General features: G+C 51.7%; 3 protein-coding genes; 1 reads left to right on the plus strand and 2 right to left on the minus strand.

Moving 5' to 3' along the window:
• Positions 1-7249: 7249 nt before the first annotated feature.
• Positions 7250-9821, minus strand: CHC_T00003432001 (hypothetical protein). XM_005715141.1 is given in 2 exon segments: positions 7250-7310; positions 7311-9821. 1 exon segment carries the CDS (start codon positions 9819-9821, stop codon positions 7311-7313), a length of 2511 nt encoding a protein of 836 aa, XP_005715198.1. The 3' UTR covers positions 7250-7310.
• A 304-nt stretch (positions 9822-10125) lies between these two features.
• On the plus strand, positions 10126-10651 carry CHC_T00010068001 (NHP2/L7aE family protein). Its single transcript, XM_005715142.1, has 2 exons — positions 10126-10134; positions 10274-10651. Exons 1-2 carry the CDS (start codon positions 10126-10128, stop codon positions 10649-10651), a joined length of 387 nt encoding a protein of 128 aa, XP_005715199.1.
• Positions 10652-12493: 1842 nt separating this feature from the next.
• Positions 12494-13316, minus strand: CHC_T00003434001 (hypothetical protein). XM_005715143.1 is given in 2 exon segments: positions 12494-12575; positions 12576-13316. The coding sequence occupies 1 exon segment, from the start codon at positions 13314-13316 to the stop codon at positions 12576-12578; it is 741 nt and encodes a 246-aa protein (XP_005715200.1). The 3' UTR covers positions 12494-12575.
• Between the last annotated feature and the right edge of the window lie 13058 nt (positions 13317-26374).

Genomic DNA, 26374 nt, shown 5'->3' on the forward strand with positions numbered 1-26374 from the left:
TCAGAAGCATCATCGCCTGATGAACAACAAGACTCTGATGAATCCTCCAACTCCTCCCCAACTGCAGGGGAGGACGAAACCACCGAAACAGTTGACCAACACGTAGTTGAGGAAGAAACGATTGATCCGCCAACTAATCTCCGTCGGTCCACTCGCGTTCGCAAAACGCCTGGGGCGTGGTGGGCAGCAGCTTTGGTGACTGCTGGACTCCTTAGCCACGCCCATGTGATAACGGAAATCCCAAACTCGTACAAGCAAGCTATGGATTCTCCAAAAGCTCGCTTCTGGCAGAAGGGCATCGACAAAGAACTTGCTTCACAACACAAAAACAAAACATGGACACTTGTTCCAAGATCTCAAGCATCAAACGTCCTGACGTCCAGGTGGGTTTTCGGAGTGAAGCAACTTCCTGACGAGTCCGGAAAATTGGTCGAAACTGCAAAGGGACGTCTTGTGGCACGAGGCTTTCAACAAGTAGAAGGCATCGATTACACTGAAACTTTCGCCCCTGTCATCAAGTTCACAACTATCCGTCTGCTGCTGGCACTGGTTGCGCACTTTGACCTTGAGCTGCATCAGATGGACGTGGTGACTGCCTTCCTCAACGGTGACCTTCACGAAGAAATCTACATGGAGCAACCTGAAGGATGCATCGACAAGGTCAAACCTGATTCGGTGTGTAAACTTTTGAAAGCAATCTATGGTCTTAAGCAAGCCCATCGCCAATGGCATAGTAAGATCGATGAGTTTCTGATCACTGAACTTGGTTTCAACACTACACGCAGCGACCCATGTCTTTACATTCGACGTCAAGGCAATGTCATCATGATTATCGCGTTGTACGTGGACGATCTGCTGCTAGCTGGAAGTGACTTCGAGGCCATATTATGGATGAAAAATGAACTCAACAAACGATTCGATATGAAGGACCTTGGCGAAGCGAAGAATTGTATTGGTCTAGAGATCGACCGTATACGTTCTAAACACGTCCTGACCGTCACGCAGTCGAAGTATGCCCAAGCAGTACTGAAACGGTTCAAAATGTCGGCATGCAATCCTTGCGTTACTCCGATGGAACAGTCTCGACATGTCACAATGCAAGTGGCCGAAACTGGCACTGATGACAACCCATGCTTTGAACCATATCGTCAGGCCATTGGATGTCTAATGTTCCTAATGGTCGGGACCCGCCCCGATATTGCGTATGCCATTGGAAAGTTATCTCAACACTGTGCCGACCCTCACGATTCGCATTGGACAGGTGTGAAACGTGTTTTGAGATACTTGCGTGGGTCCCAGCATCTTGGAATAGTGTTTGGTAAAGATGATCTTGGTACGGAACTTCATGGGTATAGCGACGCAGATTGGGGTGGATGCCTTGAATCACGGAAATCAACGAGTGGGTACGTGTTCAAGCTTTGTGGTGGGCCTATCAGTTGGGCTTCCCGGAAACAAACAGTAGTTGCAAAGTCTACTTGTGAGGCAGAATACATCGCACTCAGTGAAGCATGCAAAGAGGCTGCGTGGCTTCGACGCTTCCATGCCGATGTACTTGGTGCGAATTCGGATCCAACAATTCGCGTTGGATGTGACAACGCTGGTACGATTGCGTTTGCTCAGAACGAATCTACAAATCGTCGCAACAAGCACATTGATATTACGTATCATTTTGTTCGAGATGCGGTGCAGCGAAAACTGGTCACATTGTACCATTGTCCGACAACAGAAATGCCAGCCGATATGTTGACCAAACCACTTGGTCGCGTGCTGTTTGAAAAGTTCGTGGGCATGGTTGGGCTTTCCGAGTGCAAAGCTGCCCAAAGCATGTGATCGAGGGGAGGTATTGAAAATGTGCGACCACATGCTGTTATCTGAAAGGGTCAAAATCGAGTGACACGTGTACATGACTGCACGGTCCGGGCGCTCTTACCCATATCACGACATGACACGTGTAAAATCCCAGATTTTGGGGTTCCGGGGACGAAAGTGGCCTCTCGGAGGGTCATGCAAATTTGCATAGTTTTGCCAAGTGGAACCTTGGCCCGTAGCACTATAGACTACACAGGAAATACTGCAATTCTATTGGCCCTCAGGTCTAATGCTGCAAATCTATTGGTCCAGCGTTGTCCACGTGTGCGTCATTGGCCTTGTGATGTACTTTAAATGGCCTGTATATGCCAGAATTACGTTGTTTTGGGGGTTTCAAGTGGTTTGCCATGGTTGTAATGGGTAATTGCATGGGGCCCCCGGGCGGGACACATGTATGCCGTGTACACATGTACACGTCGCCAGGTGGACTCGTGTACGTACACATGTACACGCATCCAGGTGTATGCACATGAGGGTTTACAGTTTTACAGTGTCAGACTGTTTGCGATCCTGCGCGTGTCCGAGTACAGTACATGTGAATCAAAAGTACAACAAGTACTTCTCGCGAGAGGAATACAGTTGTGCGATTATTCTGTGTACGCGTCACGCTGTATGCGAGTCTTGCGTGAACACGCGCCGTTGCACTGTGCTCTCGTCATGGTGCGCCGTTGGATGCAAGTTCATGACAGTACTCGTGTGATTTACATGTATTCTCATGTGAGTTGTGTAGAAAGTCTGGATGCACATTGTTATAACTTGCCATAATTATCTGACAGTGCTTGGCGAAATTAGTAAGGTGAGAAACAAGGATACGTATGGCGATTGTGATATGAAAGACGTTTGCGTTGTTGGAAATAGACAAGTGCCAAGTTGTTCGTTGCACAACAATGAAGTCTGGCATGACTGGATGCAGATTAGTAAGGTGTGAAACAGTTGCATGCATAGGGCCATGGTTTACAGTCATTTGGAATGTGTAGAAATAGTTGTGAGCTAATAGTTACGAATCGATTCGTAAGGTGGAAATCGAACAGTATGGTCGGGCCACAAGAGGACCGCGCTTGGTCGCGCATAGTAGAGTATGGTTTACTGGGAGTCGGAGTAGAGCGATAGTGTAGCACTCGAAGTGTATAAGTATCGCAGGAAAACGGCTTCAAAGTAAACCTCGGTACCAACTCCTTCACTCACACCCATCAACCTGCCCTCCTTCTTTCCCTTGCCCCTCCGAACCTACCATTAGCCATTGTACCGATCCCGGGTGCGGCGCCGATCGGTTCAGCGTGCGTTAGCGTAGGATCCGGAGCGGTTGAGTCGCGCTGCTCGCGTGCGTCGACTCCTGCTCCGGCGAAGGTCGTGGCCAGACGATTGGCCACGGCGGAGCTGATCGCTCCCTTTAGAGCCGTGCCGGACGGGGATTCTTCATCCAAAGTGGTGAGCGCGGTCACCACCTCGCATTGGACTTGAGCGGGTAGAAGTTCGTCCAAAAGCGGTGGTATGGCGCTGCGTACGTGCGCGTCCACGAGCGCGGGCACCGTTCGGTCAAGGCATACGCGCGCTACCTGGGGGAGTTCCGTAGCGAGAAACTCCTCGGCCTAGGCCTGGATGCGCGGCTGAATCGCGTCGACCATCCATTGGACGCAATTCTCAGTGCCTGCCGACGCGGCCGGCGTAACATCCGATGCGGACGCTCGCGTGCGGCCCGGTCGCGGTGGCGGTCGCAGCAGGGCTTCAGGGTTCTCCACCCGGGGGCGCGGTGCGCCACTGCCACTGCGAGTACTCAGACGCCCGGAGGCGGAGTCTTCCCCTTTATCCAGTCGGTTCATCGTCGAATACGCTTCGCGATCGACGCGGTGATTTCTCAACCTTTTCCGTCTGTACGGTTCTGCGCGCGATCGAGCGACCACGCGTGCAGCTCAACCTCGAGAGTTTTCCCCTCTACAAGAGTTCCAAATGTGGGATAACTCCTCTCCGCCCTGGGTTGGGTGAGAGGCGGAGGCTTTAGCGAGGGAGCACGCGGCGCGGACGCGACGCGCCAATTGAACCGATCGGACGAGCTCGCGAAAAGGGAGTGGCTCACTAGCCGGTTATGCGCAGTCGCCCCGTGGTTCGTGAACGGGAGCGACCGGTAACGGGTTAGAAGCCAGCGCGCGCGACAGACAACCGAAAGCGGACGTACGTAGGCGCAAAAGGGACGGGGGCGGCTTGCCCCCGTTTACTGGTGGGGACGGGTGCCAGGTCTTAACCCCGTGGAGGGACGCCTCGGACACCTGTCCCAGTACAGTAGTACAGTACCTGCCGCCTAGTGCGTCCCGGGTACTGTACACAATTAAAAAACTAGCGCCATAATTGCTACTACCGCACGGACGCTGCTACTACACGTGTGCACTACTGTACACGCGTGTTGCTTACAGACTACCGCACGGACGACACGTGTGCTAACGCGCACACGTAACACGCGTAGACTACCGCTCGGACGACACGTGCACTACTGTACACGTACGCCAGAGTACGACCGCTCGGCATGCGCGCGCGCTCGCTACACGTGGGCACAGCCGCACACGTGTATACCGTATACGGCCGTCCGATGACCTCCGCGCGCTTGCGCCGGTCATTATACTATAGACCTCCGCCCTTAGCTTTCGCTACGTCCCCGTAGCGACCCTCTACTCGAGCGCGCCGGTCCGTTCCGGACGTTTCCTTCTATCGCGCACGATGCGGGAACAGAAGCCCCTCCGTGTGGACGATCATGCTCCCTGGCTCGTCAGCGAGCTGGCGGTATATAACGCCGCGAGTTCATCCGATTCGGAGAGCGCGTCTTCCGATTCTCCCCACGCGATCCACACTGACCCCCCAATTCTTCCCCAACACTCCGGTCATTATACTACACGATGCGCAAACGCCAGAACGCCGACATCACGGACACGTATTGGTCCTCCATTCCATAGGGGCGGTGTCCCCGAAAGGAGGGAGAAGCCCTCTGGCGCTGCACTCTGTGGCTCAGGCACCATCCCGGTGGATCATGTACTCCTCAAGGGCAGGAGGCGAGCAGTGAAAATATTGCGAAATAGCGTTGGATGAAGGCAGTTACGGGCGTTGGTGAGAAGAACATTTGCAATATACAACATCCCCACCGCGCTTTCCTTCAATGTCATCATACGCTTGAAGTCCACAAACGTCCAGTACCTCTTAATTTCTCTAAAATACCACTCAACCGTCACGCCAGACTTCGACCTGGCCGTGTTAAAGGCTCTTTGTCCTAGTGTGAGATTAGATCCCGAAAACAGCACGAACAAAAATACTCTTGAGCTGTAACCAGAGTCCCCATAGGCCACAAACTGCCTGTTAAGTTGGAAAAAGGCTTCTTGTAGTGTAGAGGCAAGCCCGCTTCGCATATACATAGTCCAATCGTGACGCCGGCCCTCTAAAGGACCATACAGATGCATAGCGAGACCACACGGTGTAGTTAAGGCCTGAAATTTGATAGGGTGTTTCCGTTTATGCCCGCTATGAGCAACACGCTGATCGATATCCAAGCCACTTGGTCGAGCTACAGCCAAGTTCGTTCCATCGATGAATGCAAAAACATTCTCAAGCGCCTGACTTTTAACACCCACAGCTTCTGCATACTCCTCGAAACGAGTTTGCCAAAAGAGCTTGTGTAGATTGCCCATAACTAGATCAACACGCACCGACACGAATTGAGAAAGCCCCTCCCAAAATATTTCTGACAGATGCGGTGTGTGTGCAGAGCAAAAAGTCTTTCCAGGTCTCTCCATCTGTTCGGCGAAGCAAGACGCCGCAGAACGGCGCAAGTTACTAACAATGGGCTTGTTCCGTAGGGGTTCCGTCGTGTCCGAAATTTTTCTGCTGGCCACGCCACGTATTGCAGAATTCGAATGATATCGGTTAGCTTGAACCGGAACAGGGCCAGCAACACATCGTCAGAGAAGTGGTCAAATCGATGATCAACAAAGGAGGTCAAGCTGATCTCGCGTGAACGACACACTTGCTTCTCGCGATCATGGCAGCTGCTGTGTAGTGTGAGCAGTAAACCGGCTAACATGAAGTTTGATGACAGGGCGGAGCTTGGGTCTGAGTTCTTTTTCTTGAAGATCGAGGGTAGCAGGGAAGTCCACCCGGCGATGCGCGAGCAAACGGCCTGGGGGTTGTGGTCCTTTTGTCGTCCGAGGGACATGGCGGTTTGAGGAGCTGTGTGTTGGGCTGCAAAATTGGGCTACGTGATAATACTCGTGTGATCGTGCTTGATGCTTGGCGTAAGCACTTCTCGGTATATCTTCAATTTGTGAAATTCAGAAATGCCAATGTCACTTATCATACCTCTATTTGTCACAATCATTTGTGAAATTCTTGCTGCGTAAACCTTAAAAGGTATATCTATTAGAGAACGTGGGTTCCTTGGAATCCGCAATACGGAAAAGACGGAAAGAGCATTAAGAGCGGGGGGGGGGGGGGGAGGGGGTGGTCTCCGCACGACGGGGACCGCAATAGAATGGAGGGCACAGACGAGATCCGTAAAGATCTGGACGGAAAGTCTGAAAGAGAGGCAGGCGAAGCGATGTGGTGGTCGTATCGCGAGCAAGGGTCTTCTCAAGTTTCGTGTCGTTGCTGTGCGTAGTCGCGACTGCGATCGTGTTGGCGCGATGAGCATGTGGGGGCCGGAGCATGAACACGCCTGGTAGCTGCTTTTTGATGCGCCGGCTGCTGATCTTGGGCTTCTCACTAGGCTGTGTTTCGGCAGAAGGCGGTAGAAGGAAGACGAATCACAGACGCGTCAGCACTCTAGCGGATTCAGGCTTGACTCGAAGATTGTCCCGGCAATGTAGCAAAGAATTGAATCGTGGGAATGGAGGAAAACTACAGGAATAGTGCAACGGAAGTCAGAGGGTGCGTAGCGAAGATACTGGATCAGATTCACTGTTTGCGGAGCAATGATAGGGAGTGTACCCTTGCAGTTCTGGGCAGGGAAGATTGCATTCCTTGCCGCTAGAAGATAAAATACGATGCGGCCCGGTGCTGCGGCGAGACAGTACGGTGCCCTGCAACAGATTCTTTCTGGGGCTCTTGCACAGTAGCACGAGGATGTATGCGGTGCAGCGCGGGGAAAGGTCCAAGCTCTCCAGTCTCCGTGGCATTTAAATAGAGGATGGCAGAGTATTCCACAACGTAACAGTCCTGTTGGTGTTTGTTGACTCGCATATAATTGCCCGGCTCTATAGGTCCAGTATTTAAAATGCCAAAGAAGAGTACTTCGACAAAGCGTTATTTGCCTAAAGCTCAAGACAACCAAACTCTCCTCGATTAAAGTGAAACTGTCCGAACTTGATGATGAAACCTTTGTCCTATGCTGGCAAAAAAATAACTGTATCACGATAACACTGCGACAGTGCCTTGCGCTGATGCACTGGAAATTAGTACTTGCCCACCTACAGCACTTTATGGCGTTCGACCTGCTTAACATATTTAGCAAAATATTGTGCAACACTAGCTGGTGTCCTCGGCCTAACACGCTCTAATGCTCTATTAAAATCATGCCTTGAGACAATTGATGCGTTTTCAACATCGTTTTCCATTGCAGCAAGTGCCGCCTCCCTTACCAAGGCCCCAATTTCAGCGCCAGTGAAACCCGCTGTCAATGTGTCCATCGCTAGTGCTTCTAAATCCACGTCCTTGGCAAGAGGAATGTCCCTCGTATGTACCGACAGTATGGCGAGCCGCTCTTCCTCGTCTGGAAGTCCGACGTGAATTTGCACATCCATCCGACCCGGACGTAGGAAAGCCTCATCGAGACAATCTGGTCTGTTTGTTGCTGCAATCACTACGACACGCCGGGAAAGGTCATTCACCTCAGTATCAACGCCATCCATTTCATAGAGAAGCTGTGCCACAACACGAGCCTGTGCCGAGGCTCCTTTCGCTGCGGAACGGGAGCCAGCGAGAGCATCTACTTCATCGAAAAAGATCACGCATGGTGCTGCCTGACGGGCACGCCGGAAAATTGCCTGCACGGCTTTTTCGCTCTCACCGACCCACTTGGACAATAACTCCGCACCTTTGACAGAGATGAAATTCGTCCCCGACTCGCTAGCAACGGCGCGTGCTAGAAGGGTTTTACTACAGCCAGGTGGACCAAATAGTAAAATTCCAGAGGGTGGCGATACCCCCAAAGAGGCAAACAACGCTGCGCCTTTTTCAGTCAAAGGCCATTCCACTGCTTCCTTCAGTCGCTGTTTTGCGTGATGCTTCCCACCAATATCACACCATCTCGTTGACGGCACTTCCACAGCCACCTCACGAAGGGCACTTGGTTTTACAAGCTTCAACGCGTTAAAAATATCGTCATAGCATACGCGCCCACATGGCTCGCGGCGAATGGCCATTGTCACGCTCTCACGCCACAGCGCCGAAAGATCTGCTCCAACAAAGCCATGACAAACTCGAGCGAGCATAGACATCTCTTCCCTCCCGACGTTTAATTTGTTATCCTTTGCGGCCTTTGCCGAAAGCTTTTCCAAAATTTCCAGTCTTTCCTTGAAACCTGGAACCGGTATCTCCATTTCTCGATCGAAACGACCCGCCCGTCGCACGGCAGCATCGATGGAGTCTAGTCGACTCGTGGTTCCGATCACAAAAAGGCCCCGCAGAAGCGCACTCTCATACCCATCCAATATGGTGAGAAGAGCAGCTGTCAGCTTCTTTTGTACGTTGTCAACATGAGCTGCATCTCTCTTCGGGGCGATGGCATCTATTTCATCGAGAACTATCACACATGGTTGCTTCCGTCTAGCCCGCGCAAAACATGCTTCCAAGGCCTTCACAGCATCCGCAGAGAAATTGCCTAATACATCCGGCCCGCAAAGTATCTCTACCTCCGCCCGACATAATTCGCCGATGGCACATGCGAGAAGAGTCTTTCCGGTTCCGGGCGGTCCATACAAGAGAATCCCTCTCGGCTTGTCTGTCAAAAGTCTATCAGCATGCTCTTCTTTACTTTCGTCCAATGCTTCTTCAGCAGCTTCCAGAAATGCTGCCTTTGCCAAAATTGATAACTCTCGCAGCTGCGACCCCAACCCACCAATACTAACTGCGAGTTTGGATGCCACAGGTGCTTTCTGGACTACGGTCTCGTGCGAAGGAAGAATTTGAATATTTGTAGTAGAAACGTACCTTGCGAAATTGATTCCTGAAGTTCCTTGTGATGCCTCATGCGAAAGTCTCCATGAGCAAGAACTGCGTAGACTTTTAATTGTGAGCATTATCTTGTTTCCCAACAATGATATCGGAATGAGCATCCCGGGACTAATGAATCGGCCCGCTAGCACGCTGTGGACCATTGCGATAGTCTCTTCTGACCACAAGAAATCGGAATCTGTGGAAGCAACAACTTCAGTAGCATGGACAACGGTCTCTCCTCGCGGAAGAACTTGGACCTCTATGGGGTAGTCTCGCTGAGTGCCCTCAGGATGTAACGAAGCGTTTCCATGAGTAGAATCCCGTATCTGATAATGACCACGCTCTGCCGGACTTGATAGATGATTGTTCTGTACTCGCTGGCTTGCACTTTTCGGTGTTCGCGGGCTTGCCCTGCTTTCATCACGAGTTCTACTTTTTGCTGTCCGTCGTTTCGCGGATTTGGGCTTTGGCGAGGTGTAGGCGGCCAACCGGGGCGGATCCATAGCGGTGACACCTAACGAAGCGATAGATGCATCATCAAGCGCGATGAAATTATCTGGTATAGTGACGAGAGGCCAGGCAACGACGAGACATGTCCTTTGTTTGAAGGAAAGAAGCAGAATGTCCAAAACATGGAGCTTCAATCGCTGCATGTCACCCACGGAGAGGCAAGCCAAGCCATCAGAAGAAATATTCTGTGGTGGTGCCCCCTTGACAATCCTAGAGCGAGAAAGAGCTCGGGAAAGGGACGTGGGGGTGTACATCACAAGTTTTCGGAGGGTTCATAGTGCTGCTGGGGTGCCGAACAGTAGCGGACTCGGGGTGCACGCCCGGAACACGTTGGTAGCAGATGGTGGGGCTACAAATAAAATTTTGATTATTTTTGACGGAAGGGATCAGTGCAGCATGGTACTCGTGCTGGCGGCGGCGTGACCGTCGAACCTTTCCGCTATCCTTTAGTGTTGTAGAGATCTATCTGCCACCACTCAGCCCTCAAGAAACAAAGCTCAGCAACTAACTTGGCTATCTAACCGAACGGAAAGCCGACTTCCAGGACATATCACTATCATGGCTGCGGTATGTGAATGGCATGCAAGCGCTAAGAGACAAGCGACGTTTGTGTTCCGTCGGCAATACTGTGTTACAATATTTCTAACTGACTAACGATATCCCTTACCATTGCTTTTCTACCTCAATATATTTCTTCCCTCTACAGCAGGAACCCAACCCCAAAGCCGTTCCGATGGCGGATGCGGAGCTAACTGTCAAGATCCTCGACCTGGTACAACAAGCCGCCAACTACAAGCAGATGAAGAAGGGTGCCAACGAGGCAACCAAGACTCTCAATCGCGGACAATCCGAATTTATTGTTATGGCCGGAGATGCAGAGCCCCTCGAAATCTTGCTGCATCTTCCTCTGCTTTGCGAGGATAAAAACGTTCCTTACGTCTTTGTCCCATCGAAGGTTTCTCTCGGTAGAGCTTGCGGAGTCCCGCGCGCTGTCATCGCTTGTTCCGTTCTCACGGATGAAGGTTCCGCGATATCCGCCCAGGTACGCAATCTTCGAGATGAGATTGAGCGCTTGCTTATCTAGCCGTTGTGTTAAATTCCAGTATTTGTACATCTCCGCGTAAAAACCATCCGACCAGCCAGCACACTTCCTCAGAGCCAGACCCAGAGCCAGACCCAGACCCAGACCCAGACCCAGACCCACAACATCCGAACCCCTGCTGTTGCATTCAGGAGCTTGTCTGCAAACGTACGAGTTGTTTCGTTAACGTATCAAGTTCGAATCCCTTTGCGATATCCGCCTTTCTCTTTGGCGAGCCAGAAATGTACACATAGTCACCGTCCAATCTCCAGCCAACCTTGTCGCAAAGTTCAGATATATCTTTCAGCTTTACTCCAACCATGGTGGCCAATCTTTTTGCAGATATGCATTCGTATCCTTGGCGCACTGCATCTAAGGCTGCGTCACGGGTTTGGGCGACTAGCTTCTCGATGAGGGGCTTCACTTGACTTGGCCATGAAGCAGCGGTGGCGGCGTAGAATTCGGGAGCCTTGGAAGACCACTGAGCACGAGCAACGGCCCATGACGCCGCAACTTCTGGAATTTCTTTGGCTTCTGGTGAGAGCCTTCGCCAAAGAAATCTTGCTTCGCACAAGTCTTGCGCTACTAATAGACACAGCAGATGTGCTGCAGCATGCGAGTGCGGTTGACGGGCAGTTGCGGCTTCGAGTTCCTTTGCCTCAAGGAGCGGTAAAAGATTCTCCACATCTCCACTCGCCAAAAGCTCGTCTACTGAAGATGTTGACATAACGCTAGCGGATGGGAGCAAACAAGGCCGGCTATGATAGGTTAATGCTGGAAGACTGGCAAGAAAACAACCTGCTTCGCCCAATCTTCCTCAGGACAGGTCGGTTTTACCTCCGGTTCGATCAGGGGATTGATCAATAAAAAGTAATGGGGTCAAGAAGAAGAAAACCCCCCAAGTGCGGACGTTGCTGTGGCCACAGGAAATTACTGCTGTTGAGCGCTCTGGAGGGTTTGTACAGTATCCTGTGGTTTCGCAAGATGCGAATCAAAATTTCCTTCAAGTTACAAACCTGGCAGGGATTCAATACTTTTTGAGTCTGTACAGTACCCTTGGTACTCAGAAAACTGCACACCAGCTGCAGTAGTACAGTATACTGTAGTGCCTACTGTAGACGACGTGCGCATAGCCAAGGAAAGCAGTCTTTATGCAAAAAAACATAAACGGTATATATATATATATATTTATTTAATCACAAATTTAGAAAACCATTGAGAAGACTGTTTCTTTAACGCACTTGCCCCCTTCAAAAACATCGCGCAATCGAGAAAGTAGTCAACTAAAAGACTAAGAATCTAATGTACATAGTTTCAGGACTCAGTTGACTTTTTAAATGGAAGCTTTGGTTTCGAAGACATCAATATGAAACGTTTCAAGGTTGCTAAATCTGGCTCTATGGCCAAGCATTGCTTAAAACGACAGGAAGGACATCCAGTTCTCACTAAGTTCCATCCTTCCGAAGTGCAGAAGCCAAGTGCAGTGGCGCGGGTACTTTTCCTTCTTATTGAGTAAGCACAAGCCAAGAAAAAAGAAGTTGAAAAGTCGCCTCATATGAGGTCACTTATCATGTAGTGGGCACTCTAGAGACACAAGACTGGCGAAGGTAAGCACCAGAGCCCATCCACCCTCCCCGCTGCAATGAATCACCCTCATCCCATCCCGTCAAGAACAAGAGTAGATGAACTGGGAGATACGTCATCGTGTCGTCATGCCTTTGCTGCATGGTCTTGATAGTATGGATGAACGGGCCTAGTAATTGACAAACAACAGCTAGTAAGATACCGCAGTAAGCTGCGCGCGAGCACAGCCGCAGCTTTCGCCTTCCCCTTCTGGCTAGCATATTTACATAACCATGGACTTTTATTCAAGATAATCGTACTGGGACATACAACTTACATTCGCGATACTACGCTACGCAAGCGGTTACTGTACAATCCCTTCCCCCCCCTCGATCGCATCAGACACAGCTTTCTTGAAATCAACTTTGATGGTGTCAGCCCCAAAACGAACTGTCGGTCCCCCACCCCCGCACATCTTCATGCATGGCGCATCCACGTGAACAACCCCATCCCTCAAGAATCCCTTGCGAGTTTCCCGTTGTAATATGTCTGCGACGGCATCTGCGCCCATTCTCTTACATGTCTTTCCCCCACAAACAGCCACGACAATTGCGCTCGCTGTTCTCATTTCTACACCATCTATAGTTGGTGGTGCCGGGCTTCTCACTTCCTCCTTCAGAAGAGCCTCTTTAGCTTTCCGTATGGTTTTCAGAGTCATTTTCGCTTCTTTGTACTTTAACTTTGCGGCACGATAAACGGCCTCTGCTTCTTGCTGTTGAGCAGGACTGGGGTCTGCATATTCTGTGATGGAGCGCCCTTTGTATACATCTTTCGCACGTTTGTAGACGGCCTTTGCGGAGCGGTACGCATCCTCAGCGCGTTGTTCTTCCGAAGTTTGAATATGTCGACGACGCAATGGTGGCACAGGCGGTGAAAGGGATGCAGGGACGGCGGTAAGAAAGGCGTCGAGTTCAAGCTTCAAAGGAGGCTTCGCTGGAGACATAGACATGGACCATTCCGGATGAACAGCGCAAGTGTTGAAATTCCTTGGGCGGAAGAGGGGTGTGTGAACGGGTGGGAAGCCGCAGAAGGCTGGCACAGGCATGTTCCGGACGGAGATAGGCTGTGATCGTGTGGGTTGTACGGTGCAGAGTGCTTAAAGAAGCATGAAGCCCGCCTCTTAAGCGGACCGTGAGGAGATACGACTTTAATAGTAGTGTGGTGCCCTTGGGTACTCCACAATGTGCTCTCGTAGACACGCACTGTGTGAATGTACCCTTCGAAGGGTACAGCACACGCACCAAGGGTACTGCATTGCACAATCTATTTGACAACTACAGTGCGGAACAAAAAATAAGGAGAATTTTTCTTACGTGCCCCTTTTATTTTGGAATTTTCCTTACATACCCCTCTTTATGAGCCCCATTTCTTAGGAGCGCTCTAGATTGAATACGTGAGGAGGTGAAGAGAGCGTCGCAAAATGAGTTTGATCAAAGGGAGCACGTTCCCTGACGAGCACAGCATCTTGATGGCATCCTTGGCCATGTGCGCCACCGTGGGCCGATCTCACAAGGTAAAAAAGTCAGACTCTGGGGGCCTGCGTATACAGTACAGTGCCCCCCAGGATTGCTCATACATCGTAAACGCCCTACCATACCGCAGGTCAAACAACGGCTTGTGGACAGTGGGGTCGCAGCGCCTCAACGAAAGTCGCGTTGCGCTGCATGTGGTCAAGTTGGGCACTACGCTACGACTTGCGAAGCCCAGACACTGTGTACCACAACCGGAAAGTCGGTCGGAAGGGAGTGAGGTGAAGGAAGGGGTACATCACTAGGTCTTAAGTGCAAATGGGCAACGAGTGCTCAAAGGCTTAGTGATGGTGCATTTAACGTGCCATAATCGTACAGACTGGGTGCTCATCAGGTGATATACCGTCATCAAATTTACTCATATCCTTCTAAAATGATGACTAAGTCATAAAAAGACAAAGTAATTACGCAAAGCCGACAAAACTGCCAAACGCCGCGGTGTTAACCTTACAACTGTAGGTCGTCACATATTGGCTGGCGATCTGGGTACTGCGGAACGGTAGACGCGCGAAACATTACATTCATACGACGCTGTCGTTTTTCGCGATAATTGCGCTGCACAGTACGTCTCTTTTCATTTCGGGACACCCCAATAGAGTACCAACGATTAGCAATTTGCCTGAACATCGCCCCATCATGAGCCCGCAATGGATTGCAGTTGACATGAAAATTTGTCAGTGCGACACAAGCGAAAAACACTGTCGTACCTAGCTTCCGCCCACTTCCACTTTTTCCCAAGCACTGTCCATGCCCCACAAAGCCGCCCGAAATAATTCTCCACGATGATACGGTCGCTTGAATGTGCCGATTTGTTGAACTTTGAGCAGGGGATAGAGCACCATTGTGTGGTTTTTTGCTAGGATGCACAACCCTGCAAAACTCAGCACTGCCTTGGTAACCCTTGTCAGCTAACACTGCTCAAGCGTCCTTAAATTCTTCCCCCAAAGGCCCATCTTCTTCCAATGTGTCCTCGTCGTTTTGCTTTTGCAAATTGGTTCGGTGCCACGGTTGCATCTGTTGAAACATAACGAGGTCAGAGACAGACCCAGGCTCATTATCACTGCATCCGATGGCTATTCCAATTGGCAAGACTGAAACCTCCACCTTATAGCCGTAAATCTTATTCTTTTCGCTATAATAGCGCTTGCCCTCTTCTCTACTTCCGGAAGGGCGAAACCAATGTTGAAACGTCACATCAGTGGGGTACCGCGCCATAGGGTAGTGAGAAAAACAATTTTTCTTTGCCACGAGCTCCTTCATCGTCCACTTTTTTGCATGATACTCCACGTAGGATTCGTAAAACGCATGGCAAAAGCGATCAACAAAATTCCAAATCATGCGCTCCATCGTAGGGCCTTTGAAATTGAACATGTTTCCAAGAAATGCCCAGTCACCGCCATGTTTCATGACAGTCATCGTCATAAACAACATGTCTTTGGCCGTGACGGTGCTCTTCCGACCACGACCAGTGTTGTAATGATCGAGAATGAAATTTTCAAAGCCAGCCCATATGCCTTGGAATTGCAATGGGTCGAAGTTGATCATTTCGAAGATACCTTGCGAGCCGTGGGCGTTGTAGTACTGATCGAAAATGGGTGCATCCGTGCCATTATCGTCATCGGAGGGAGGATGAATCGGATCACTGTAGTTTTGCAACTCATTTTGACTCTCGATGGCGAGCTCTGCAAGAATTTGTGGGGAATTCTTGGCTCTGTCGACGGTAATTGAGGCCATCTTTTGAGGGAGATGGGGAGTGGGGGGTAAGAGGAATGGGGAGTTGCAGGTGGGAGGGATGGGGAGTTGCGGGTGGGAGGGATGAGGAGTTGGGGTGGGGGGGATGGGGAGTTGCGACCGTGATGGCCTTTTTTGGGTGTCGGGTTTTGGCGGGAAGCCCACATATTGCCCATTTTGGGCGTCATTTCCGAAATCACTTCGTCTCTTTTGTGAAAATTGTGTAGCTGCGCAATACCGGTCATCTCTGAAATTTGCCACGTAGTTGCGCACTACTGTGTCCAATTGCAACATATCATAAATTTGTTGAAAGTATCAGTAAATGTTGATTCACCTCGGCATAACCGTTTTAGGATTCCCTTTTTTTGCAAACGATTGGCTCTTTCAGGAGTTCTCGGATATTTGTGACAAAGGTCTACTGTTAAGGAAAAGAACATGGCAACGTGTACCGATGAACTTCGAACCGAAGGCTGGATGCGCGCGCACCAGTTGTGAACCAAAAGCGCGGGAGTCCTACGGAGGTGACGGCCAAGGGGGCGTAGTCGACGCCACCGGAGCGTGGCGAAGGGAAAGGATGGTTACACCCGATAGTGCTGGTCGGGGCAAAGGGGAACAGGAACGAAGGGGGAGTAGGCGAGGGAGACAGGGATAGAGAGCTTCCCTTACGGAAGAGAGAATACTTAAAGGCCACCCGCGACGATAGAGAAGGGTGGGCAGCAACGGAGTAGGAAGTAAAGAATTGGGTGGATACCCTCATCTGGCTGGTTGCTCGTGCCATGCGATTGGGCTAATCGCAACATTACAACCTTGTAAGTGATCGCGGCACACGTCGATAAGACTGCCATCGATTGGCAGAGGCAAGGAACAAGGGGCGCATTCACGCCATGAATCCGTTTACGGACCGAGAAGGTGACGATTCTCGTAGCCCATCACAACGCGCAGGTCAGAGCGATAGCGCTTTGCCTTCATCAAGTCCCGTAACAGCCGGAAGCAGGGTTGCTGCAACACCAATTACGCCGGCTACGACGCGGTCCCGCACGGACGAAATGTCCCAAACGGGCCCGTCACAGCCGGGTGCCAAAGATTTGGGTTTGCCAAAGACGCCAATGACGGACACAGGGATGATTAAAGCGCTGGCAGGGACGAGAGAAGTCCTGGAAACGATGATGGAGTCAATGGAACGAAGCACCCGAACTGTCGTACTGGTAGGAAATGTTGTTTCGAGAGCGTCCACCTCTCTGCAGGACCTTCCGGAAAAGATTTCTAATGTCGTTTGATCCGCTATCGCCGAACGAGAAGAGAAAGAAGCAGCCTGAGAACGGAGGGCCCGCAGGCAGCATGAGAAAAAGGACGAAACCAATTGTGACGAGTTACAAAGTGCAGGAGCTGAATGCCCGCGAGAGAACCAAAGTATTGGGTCGTGCCATGTAGATGTGTACTCGCTCCAAAGTGCTTACAAAATTTACAGTAAGTCGATGGAGCCAGTCCAGGTCAGCAGACCGGGGGACCCGAAGTTTTTCGCGGCGCGAAAGGCCTGGAAACGACTTTGCCAAGACTTCCCAGTCCGACAAGAAGGCCACCGGCGACTCCTCGCGTGTGCGTTGTCGGGAACGCCCTTGGCCATTTTCGAAGACGTCGCCTCGACACATCTCGATGCGGACGCCAACACCCTCTGGGAGATACTGCAGGGTCGCCTGTGCAACAGCATTCATCACAGGAGTCTTCGAATCCGATTTGACACCATGGAGTGGGAAGAAGGCCGAGAAAGCATCGGGCAATTTGCGCAGCGATGGCGCACGGCCGCGGTGGCCCTTCCCGATGCAGTGTCCGACGAGAGACTTCTCGACCGTTTTACGCAGTCGCTTAGCGGGCGGCTTTGTGACCACGCCCTCGCGGTACAAGGGACGTTCGACGAAGTAGCAAGCCGGGTGGCCATGATGGCTCCGAAAAGGGTGGTCGGTGGTCGGGAGTCGAGGTTTCGCTCGGAGGGCGTCGCTATCCTCATTGAGGAGAATGCCTTCAAACACGACAAGTCGCCGCCGGGCTTGAGCCCGTCCCGAAGTCCCAGTGCCACTGAGGACCGTTTTGCCACGGCCACGTGTTACTACTGTGGTATCAAGGGCCACCTTGCTCGTTCTTGCCACAAGAAGCGGCGTGACAAGTCGCAGAGGGTCTTGAGGACCGCAGGGGAAGCTGGAAGGGAACGGACCGCGGCCGGCACCCCTCCCACGAAGCGCAACTAGAGACCCGACGTGCTCCTGCGGAAGGCGTCCGAGAGCGCCTATGCAGATGCGTAGGAGGACGCGAGGACCTCCACGAGGATGTCGTTGTGCAGTTGTGAGCGGGAGGCGAGAGGGTGTGGGTCCCCTTGGATACAGGGGCAAGATCGATATGGGTCGATCGATCTTGGTTTGAGGACATCGCAGGGCGTTGTGGTGCAATTGCGCCTCTCCTGTACGAGATCCCAAAAGGGAAGCAAAGAGCAAAACGAAACCAGTACAGTAGAAAACACACCACGAGGTGTTCGGGTCCTCCTTTCCCCTTGTGGAGCCTTGCGAGCTCCAGTAGCTTAGCCTCTTGAGGTAAACGGAGAGCAACCCTCAAGGGATGGTAGTGGTAGAGTCTTGTAGAGACGGTTGCCTTGAGGTGCGGAGTCGATATACCGATATACTGGTTAGCGACGACGCTCGGGTTGTAAGGCCGAATGCCTTAAGGCGGTCTCTGGAGGCTATAGCAGCGGGGCTAAACCTTCGAAGGCCGAGGCAACTCGACGCCTTATGCAGTGCTTGGCAGGGACACTAAGTCTTGTGTAAATACCAAATAGTAGAAGTAGCTGTCCTTCCTACACGATCGGCGGCCCGATGACCGTTGACGGCACTGCGTAGTCGCGACTAGGCGCAGTCCGATCCAGCGATGGATAGATACGTCAGCAACGTAAACCAACACACTGCCCGATGGCAAGCGTCAACGCTAGGGCCTGCGCACAGAACCGCTAACGGAACCAACAAAAAAGGGAAAAGGGGCACCGGGATGGCCGTGGAGCGATGAGCAAATAGAAGAGGGAGGGTCTTAACTTAGAGAGGGTCTCAACCAAAAGGTCTACTCTCAAGTCCAAGCCCGGTTACTTTACAATTCCCAAGGGGAAGGATGGACTCTCTAACTAAATACTGTACAGTCCGCCGGGGACGGCCGGTGAGCCTATTGCTCATGAGCCGATCTAAACGGATCTAACTATTTCTACGTTAATTAAATAGACCTATTATCGCTCAACAGAGCGCACAAATAAAATGTGCCAAAATATTGGACACGTGGCAACAGTGCACAATGCATTGCACTACATATCCCCCTTCTGAGCGTGCTCCGGTCGACATCTCCTTTGTCTCTAGTACGATTGTACACCACAAGACGTGGGTACTTACCTTGAGGCTCTGCGTTAGACGCACGGTTCCATTTTCCACCGCCATCTGCGGTCGTCGCGAGTGTCGTGATTTTCACTTATATCCCATGACGTCCCCTAAATTCACAGCGCTGTAGTCGGTTGGCACGATTTCCTGCCGTCGACAGACACGTCGAACGCTTACCCAGGTCGACCGGGACACAAGACCCGAACTTCTGGCTATAAAAGCGTCGCCGCTGCCGGCTACCCATTTCTCTCTCTCCCCTTCTCTCGTCATCCACTTGAACCTTAACGTTTCCCCAGGGGTTCCTCGAACTTCGCCAACACCGACCGCTGTCATGGCCAACCCTTTCCGTCCGTCGGCCCCAACTCCTCCTTCGTCATCCCCGGCAGCATCCAGCCCCACTCAACCGCCTTCGAACTTTCCTTCTTCTCGGCCTCACGGCAGTACTTTGAGCGCAATGGGTGCTCTCAGCACACCGACTTCGGCTCCGTTACCGGATCCTTACGCGAGAAAATCCGACTCCACAGTCCCGGATCCTTACGCAAGCGTGTCTCAACGTCCGACATCGGATTTATATGCTCGGCCGTCTCACCATCCGGTTTTGGGACCTTCTTCCTACGCGACCACGCGTTCCGCACCGGTGTATCCGTCTCAAGTTTACCCTTCGGCGTCGAGGCCTGATCCTTATTCAGGGTATTCTTCGTTCACGGAAAGACACCATCATCTTACGTGGATACCTTCGAGGGCCGCTCCTCGAGTGGCGAATCCCTATGCCTCTCAATGTAGTTACACCTACGACCCATACGGTCATCTCACCCCACCTTCATCCGGCCGCCGGTTTGCAAGGCGAGCGTCCTCTTCATCATACCCCCCTGGGACCTCTTCTCTGGCGATGGCGCCTGGCGTGTATCCGCGATACGACGAGCTGAAGAACATCTTCATGGAGCAGGCTCCTGACTTGTATCGGTCTGCGAAGTGGTTCTCTCCAGCAGGAGTTGCGGACACCGCCGCTATCGAGCGCGAGTTCTCCAACGGACGTGGTATCTTGCCTGGAGGCGTGCCCATGCAGGCCATTCGAAGTCGAGATTGGCAACTCCGCATCGCGGTTCCGGACTCCGTTCTCAAAGATGCGCCTCGTGGCTCTCGACGATCGCCGTCCTCTCGCTTCATGGAAGCTGTTGTCGCCCGCTTGCAGCTGTTTCAGACCAATTCTCTGATACCAGAGTCGTATAACACTGACACCTGGCAGTACCGCCTGGACGAGGAAATTCCATACTTGGAGAAGTTGATGGCCTGGGGCCAGGGAGATCCTGTTCAGAAAGCCGATGCACTGTGGCGGAACACCGAAGAGGTATCTCAGAAAGCCATCTTCTGGGCTCATCCCATTCTTTCCAAGAACTTCCGCACGTTGAAACGCGGTGAAACTCTCTTCTACACGAAGACCGTGAGGTTTGAGCGTCGAACGCGTTCTCAGACGGGATTCTTCGTCGCATACCAGATGCTGGAAGCCAGCGAAATGCTCCGCACCTTCCTGCCTGGACGTTACGTGCGCACTTCATCTTGGTGGGCCGATTACGAAGTCCCGCAGGGGTTCTGGGCTGAGATGGGACCCATATACACCTACTTTAGCCTATGCCTTTGCGGCTCCTCGCACAGTCTTTGGACAATCTTCATGACCGAGTGGTGCGTATGCGTAGCGTGTACACTCATTTGGGAGAGATATGACTGCTGGCGGATTTGGTGTCTTCCATCGGAGTTGTTGGCGCTGATACGGCAGCTGGATTATTCCTTGCCCTTGGGAGGTGAAAGTGTGAATCAGGAAGTGCACAATCTGTTGAACAAGATCGAACAAGTCAATTGGGACGAAGTCCCCGCCGCCAATGCGTCCAGAGACTTTCGCAACCCTCCAACCAACTTGTCCTCGGGACGTTGTCATCCGACTGCTGGAGACTACGCATGGTTCGATCCACTGAGGGGTGACTTCTGCTCTCGGGAAGAGGCTATCCTCGGTCGTCGACCGCACTCTCGCACTCCTCTTTCGGTACGTCCTCCGGTGAAACCCTACAGGGCTGACTTAGACTCACCGCCTCCTTTCCCTTCGTACACCCCAGTGGGCTCCTTGGGGGTTTCTGGAGAACCTATCGATGTCGATAATGTTGAGGACTTCGACGCTTCGAGCGTGCACGCAGCATCTGCAGAGACTCCTATAGTCTCGAAGATGTGTCCCGCCGTTGCGGCCCCTGCGACTTCAACCGGTCAGTCAACCGTTTCCAACCCCGTTGGGGTACCCCCAAGCGACCAACGACCTCCTCGTGCTCTCACTCCGAGGCCTTCCTCTGATTCAGCCGCTCGTGCGGAGTCTCCGTCGGACAAAGCTCACGAGGGCGTCTCGCTTTCCATTCGGAAGACGCGTCGTTCACATGCTAAGCGAATTGATATGCGCTCTTCTCCATTCCATCGTCGACAGTCGGTCCCCTTGTCGACGAACCTGAGGTCTGTACCCGTGAGCACTGTCGCTCCTCCTGTGAATCCTGAGCCCGTTGCGGGTCGAATCTCCACTCCGGCTTGCGTGGAATCCCGGTCTCCAAGCCCTCCTGCGCCTGCTCAGTCTCCACTCGCCCTTGCGGGCTCCGCTTCAGGAGTCGGAAGGACAGTACCTCTGGTGACTTCGTCTGCCCCAGGGCAACCGTCTTCTGACGACCAAGCTCTTGCTGGGCTCTACCGCAACCTGCTCTATTCCAAGGGGATTGAACCTGAATCCTTGCGCTCGGCCACCTTGGCAGACTTGCGAGTCCTCGCCACCATGATGTCTTCACTGCCGTCTGAGGCAACCTTAGAAGGTAGCTCATCGAGACAGTAGTCCCTTTGGGCTTCAGCATTGCATCCTTCAGTAAACTAGAGTAGTTCTTCTGCGTAGCAGATGTTGAATCATTCCCCCTTCTGAGCAGTCAATCTCGCAGCGTGCTACTGTACAGTACATCGGTACACCAAAACATCCCAGATGTGGTGACGTCACGCTCCGCATTTAATTTGGCCAAATGTGGACTGATTGGACAGGAAAAATCTGCACCTTTGTGTTCAGATTTTCTGATTGGCTGGGCGCCTTCCAAAATTGGTCCAGAGCGCACGAGCGCATCCGAAACAGGGAAATCGAAAGGCGGCATCGCCAGGGTCTGTACTCCTAAGGATTACGAGATATCGGCCAAAACGCGCTTTTGCCCCACGTTGTTATACAGGCCCTGTGATTTACGAAATCGAGTCCCTGGCCTTATAATTTTTCCAGATTTTCCCCACGTGGCACACCAGCCAGAACACTAGAGCGCATGGACCACCGGGTGCAACCTCGGTCCATGACCTCCGCAGCAGCCTACTGGTTGTACACGTATGATTTTCAACCCGACTGGGCTTGATCCACTTGAGGCGGAAGCGCGAGCTTCTTTCGTTGGAAGTACTGTGTGACCAAGCTCGTAGGGAGCGTTGCGATCGGTTCCCATGTAGCATCCGCCAACGGATATCCATACCATCTCACCTTGAGCATGAGCTCTCCGTCTTCATAACCGTGATCAATGATCTTCTCTATTACATATTCTTGCGCGTCCGCGCTTGTACCTTTCGGGTCTCCATTCATGCTCGAGGGTGTCACTGTGGACGCTCTAACATTGTCGTCATCGACTTCAGGTGCATCATCTCTGACCTCATCATCTCCGGTTCCCGAAGTGTATTGTGATTGTCCTTCATTCGTGTCCTCTTCCCCCTTCTGAGGACTGTAGTCCTCGCTGACTTCAGCTAAACCGCGCGGAGCGTGTACTCTCTGAGCAAGTCCCGATGTGGGACCTCGACCCACGACGCGTGTTATCTCTGAAGAGATGTCTTCATCCTCTGCTGGATCTGATTCCTCTTGTGCTCGAGCACTTTCTTGCGTTCCTTGTAGGGATTGCAGAGCTTGATTCAAGCTAGACTCAGAGTCTCCTGTTCTGTCCATGGGACTTGGGGCTAACTCCACCCGATCCCGTGATATCTTCTCTTCTTGGTCGCCATCGACTATTACTACAGTCTCTTCAGAGATTCGTTTCACTCGAAATGGTCCCGTGGCCACACATGCAAGCTTATGCTTCGGAGCCTCGGTTGTACCCTGCTCTTTTCGTACGAAAACGTATGATTCCACCGGGATGTCGTACTTAGGCTTTCGTAAACGAGCATCGAAGTTTCGTTTGTAGCGAGCTTGTTCCTTCCGGAGACTCTTGTCAGCGGTACGCATGAGACTCTGTAGCCAAGACTGCCACCTGAGATAATACTTCCTCCATGAATCGAACTCTTCCAGAGTAGGTTGAGCCTGTAGCGCTAGACTCTTAGGTGCTCGCGCGAGTACTAACTCAAAGGGTGCAATATTTGTCGTCCTGTGAACCTGGGAGGTCGCAGCATCGCTAAACAAGTCCCACTCCTTCGGATGATCTCCAAGGTACTTTCTTAAGGCTGAGAGCAGCGTACAATTGAATCTTTCCACTTGACCATTGGTCTGTGGATGGTAAGTAGTAATGAATAGATTCCTTGTACCCAATATGCGGCAGACGTTCTGAAAGAACCTAGCAGTGAACTGCTTTCCATTGTCGGACAGTAGCTTGACGGGTGGTCCGTAAACGAACACCCAATGGTGTACAAATGCCAAAGCAATGTCGGCAGCGGATATCTTCTTGAGCGGAACGGTTCTCACCAGCTTCGAGTAACGATCGCTGATCACCAATAGGAAACGGTTCCCTCTTTTAGTTTCGATGAGATTCCCAAGGATATCAATTGCGACAAATTCCAAGGGAGCGGTAGGAGTGAAGAGCCGAAGCTCCTTCGCATTTTTGCGAAGCCTAACCCGCTCTCGAGCACACTCAGTACAATTCCTAGCACCTGCGTAGCAGTCTAATGCCATTGTTGGCCAGTAGAAATGTCTTCTAAGGCTCTTGTAAAGCTTTCTTCCTCCCGGATGACCGGCTGTCTTAGCGTAGTGACTCATGCCTAGGACTCTGTCTTTCAGCGAACGAGGTATCACTACCTGTGTGTATTCTGAAGCGGTCCTCACCAGAGTTCCTTCGAACTCTTGAGCTTCCGTCGTGAATGACAGGGTATTACCTTCATCTATTTGGCGACGAATAGATTCGCAAAAGGGGTCGATTAGTTGCTCGCGAAGGAGTTCTTCAGGCTTTACAGCTTCGAAATGCTCAAGGGAGTCCGTTCCCTCCTCGAGAGCGAGCAATTCATCGCAGTTTCCATATCCTTCTACGTCTTCTTCATCCGAATCGGGGTCCGAATCGGAAATCTTCTGTTCCATGACTGACTTCATGCTCTGATGAGTTAAACCGTGCTCTGCAATGAAGCATGGTATATCTTCATCGATATCTTCAGACGTTTCGCCCTTGGTCTCCAGGCGTGAGAGGGCATCAGCCTGAGTGTTGATTCTTCCCTTCTTGTACGTAACTTCGAAGTCGAACTCGGAGAGTCGAAGGCGCCACCTGATCAGTCGCCCACTTGGGTCTGAAACATTCATTAACCATCGAAGCGATGCATGATCGGTGTGAACTACGAAGTGCTCTCCATAGAGGTACGGTCGTAACGTCTTCAGAGCCCAGATAACTGCAAGGCATTCCTTCTCTGAAACGGAGTAGTTACGCTCCGGAGCGGACAAACTTCTTGAGAAGAAACCAATTGGTTGACGAGAACCTTCTTCGTGCGTCTGAAAGAGTGCAGCACCTATTTGGTAGTTACTGGCGTCCGTATCAACGAAGTACGGTAAACCAATCTTTGGTAGCGCCAATACTGGCGGCGATAAGATAGAATCCCGTAAAACGGTGAAAGCCTCTTGACACTTTTCATCAAGTGGGCCCAGGTGAACTGGCATGCCTTTCTTAAGAAGCTGATTCAGTGGATGAGCCAGTTTGGCATAGTGCGGCACAAAACGTCTGTAGACATTGCACAGGCCAAGGAAGCTTCGCAGCTGTGTTTGCGTAGTCGGGTGTTTCACCTTGCGTAGAGCTTCCACTCTTGCCTGATCGACTTCGATCGTCCCTGGACGAACTACATGTCCTAGATACCTGATTCGTTCTACAAAGAACTCGCACTTTCGAAGCTTGAGTTTGACGCCTGGGCGCTGCAGTACCGATAAGATGGCATCCACATGCTCGACATGGTCGTCCCAGTTCCTGGAAAAGATGATGATGTCATCTAGGTAGACCAAACAAAACTTCCAGCGGAAAGGTGACAGTAGAATGTCCATTGCCCGTTGAAATGTGACGGGTGCATTGGTTAGTCCGAAGGGCATTCTGTTGAATCGGTACAGACCACTACGGCACGAAAAAGCCGTCTTGTCTCGATCTTCGTCGGGGATTGGCATTTGCCAGTATCCGCTGATTGCATCCAAGACGGAGAAAATTCTCATATCTCCAAGACTGTCCAAACATTCGTCCATCCTTGGAAGCGGATATGTATCTTTGACCGTAATGGTGTTTAGCTTTCGGTAGTCTACGCAAAACCGTAAAGAGCCGTCAGGTTTCGAAACGAGTAAAACCGGTGACGCCCACTCCGATTGGGCGGGTTCTATAACCCCGGCTTTAAGCATCTTTTCCACTTCCTTACCTTCTACTTCTCGAGCTTTGGGGCCAGCCCTGTAAGGTGGCTGCGCAATAGGGCGCGTGCCTGGCACCAACTCAATGCGGTGCTGTGCAATCTGGATCTCTCCAAGGGTACCATCCCACATACTCGAGTAACGCTTAAGCATGTTTCGAAACTTCTCTCTGAGACGTGTCGGCACATGACTCAAGTCGAGATCTTCTACATCTGGTGGCCGCGGTTCGATCCTACGAGCCTCGATTGGATCTGTCGACAGATTACTGCCAGCCTTTGGCTGTTCGTTTTCCACGGTAGAATCCCTTATCGGATCTTGATCTGTTACAGAGTTTCGGCCTTCTGCCTTCTCTTGAGAGCGATAATCAACTCCGAGAGCCTCCCCAACGGTTAGTGAGCTGTTCACGGCTGCCGGGGGGTGTGGCAGAAGTTCTGCGACCACTTGATTCTTTTGCAGCTTCACTGCGTACTTGCCAAAATTGGCTACCAAAATGTGAAATGCCTTGTTAGGCTCAACTTGTATCACGCCATTTGTGACTACCAATCCATGACGATTGTAAAGAGGGGCGTAGGGTTGAATGACCACTAGACCTGTTCTCTGCGCCGTGCATTGCACAACACGCCGCGTGCCAGGTTCGACTGTCACTGGTCTTGAGACCTTCACCTTGGGCGATACGCGACCGTCGGTTGGGTCTTCTCCAGGTTCCCCTGGAACGAGCTTCGGTTTCATCTTCTTAGATACGACTTTCCTGACTATGGAAACCTCCGAACTATCGGTCAGTTCCACTATTCTCCTGCGAGGGTATATAGCCTCGACAAACTTGTCACAGTAGTCT

Source organism: Chondrus crispus, genomic scaffold (assembly GCF_000350225.1).
Source record: "Chondrus crispus Stackhouse genomic scaffold, scaffold_19, whole genome shotgun sequence".
NCBI classification, from domain to species: Eukaryota; Rhodophyta; class Florideophyceae; order Gigartinales; family Gigartinaceae; genus Chondrus; species Chondrus crispus.

Coding starts and splice junctions, on each gene's coding strand:
- CHC_T00003434001 (XM_005715143.1), bottom strand. CDS start 13,316: ATGCCTGTGCCAGCCTTCTGCGGCTTCCCACCCGTTCACACACCCCTC.
- CHC_T00003432001 (XM_005715141.1), bottom strand. CDS start 9,821: ATGTACACCCCCACGTCCCTTTCCCGAGCTCTTTCTCGCTCTAGGATT.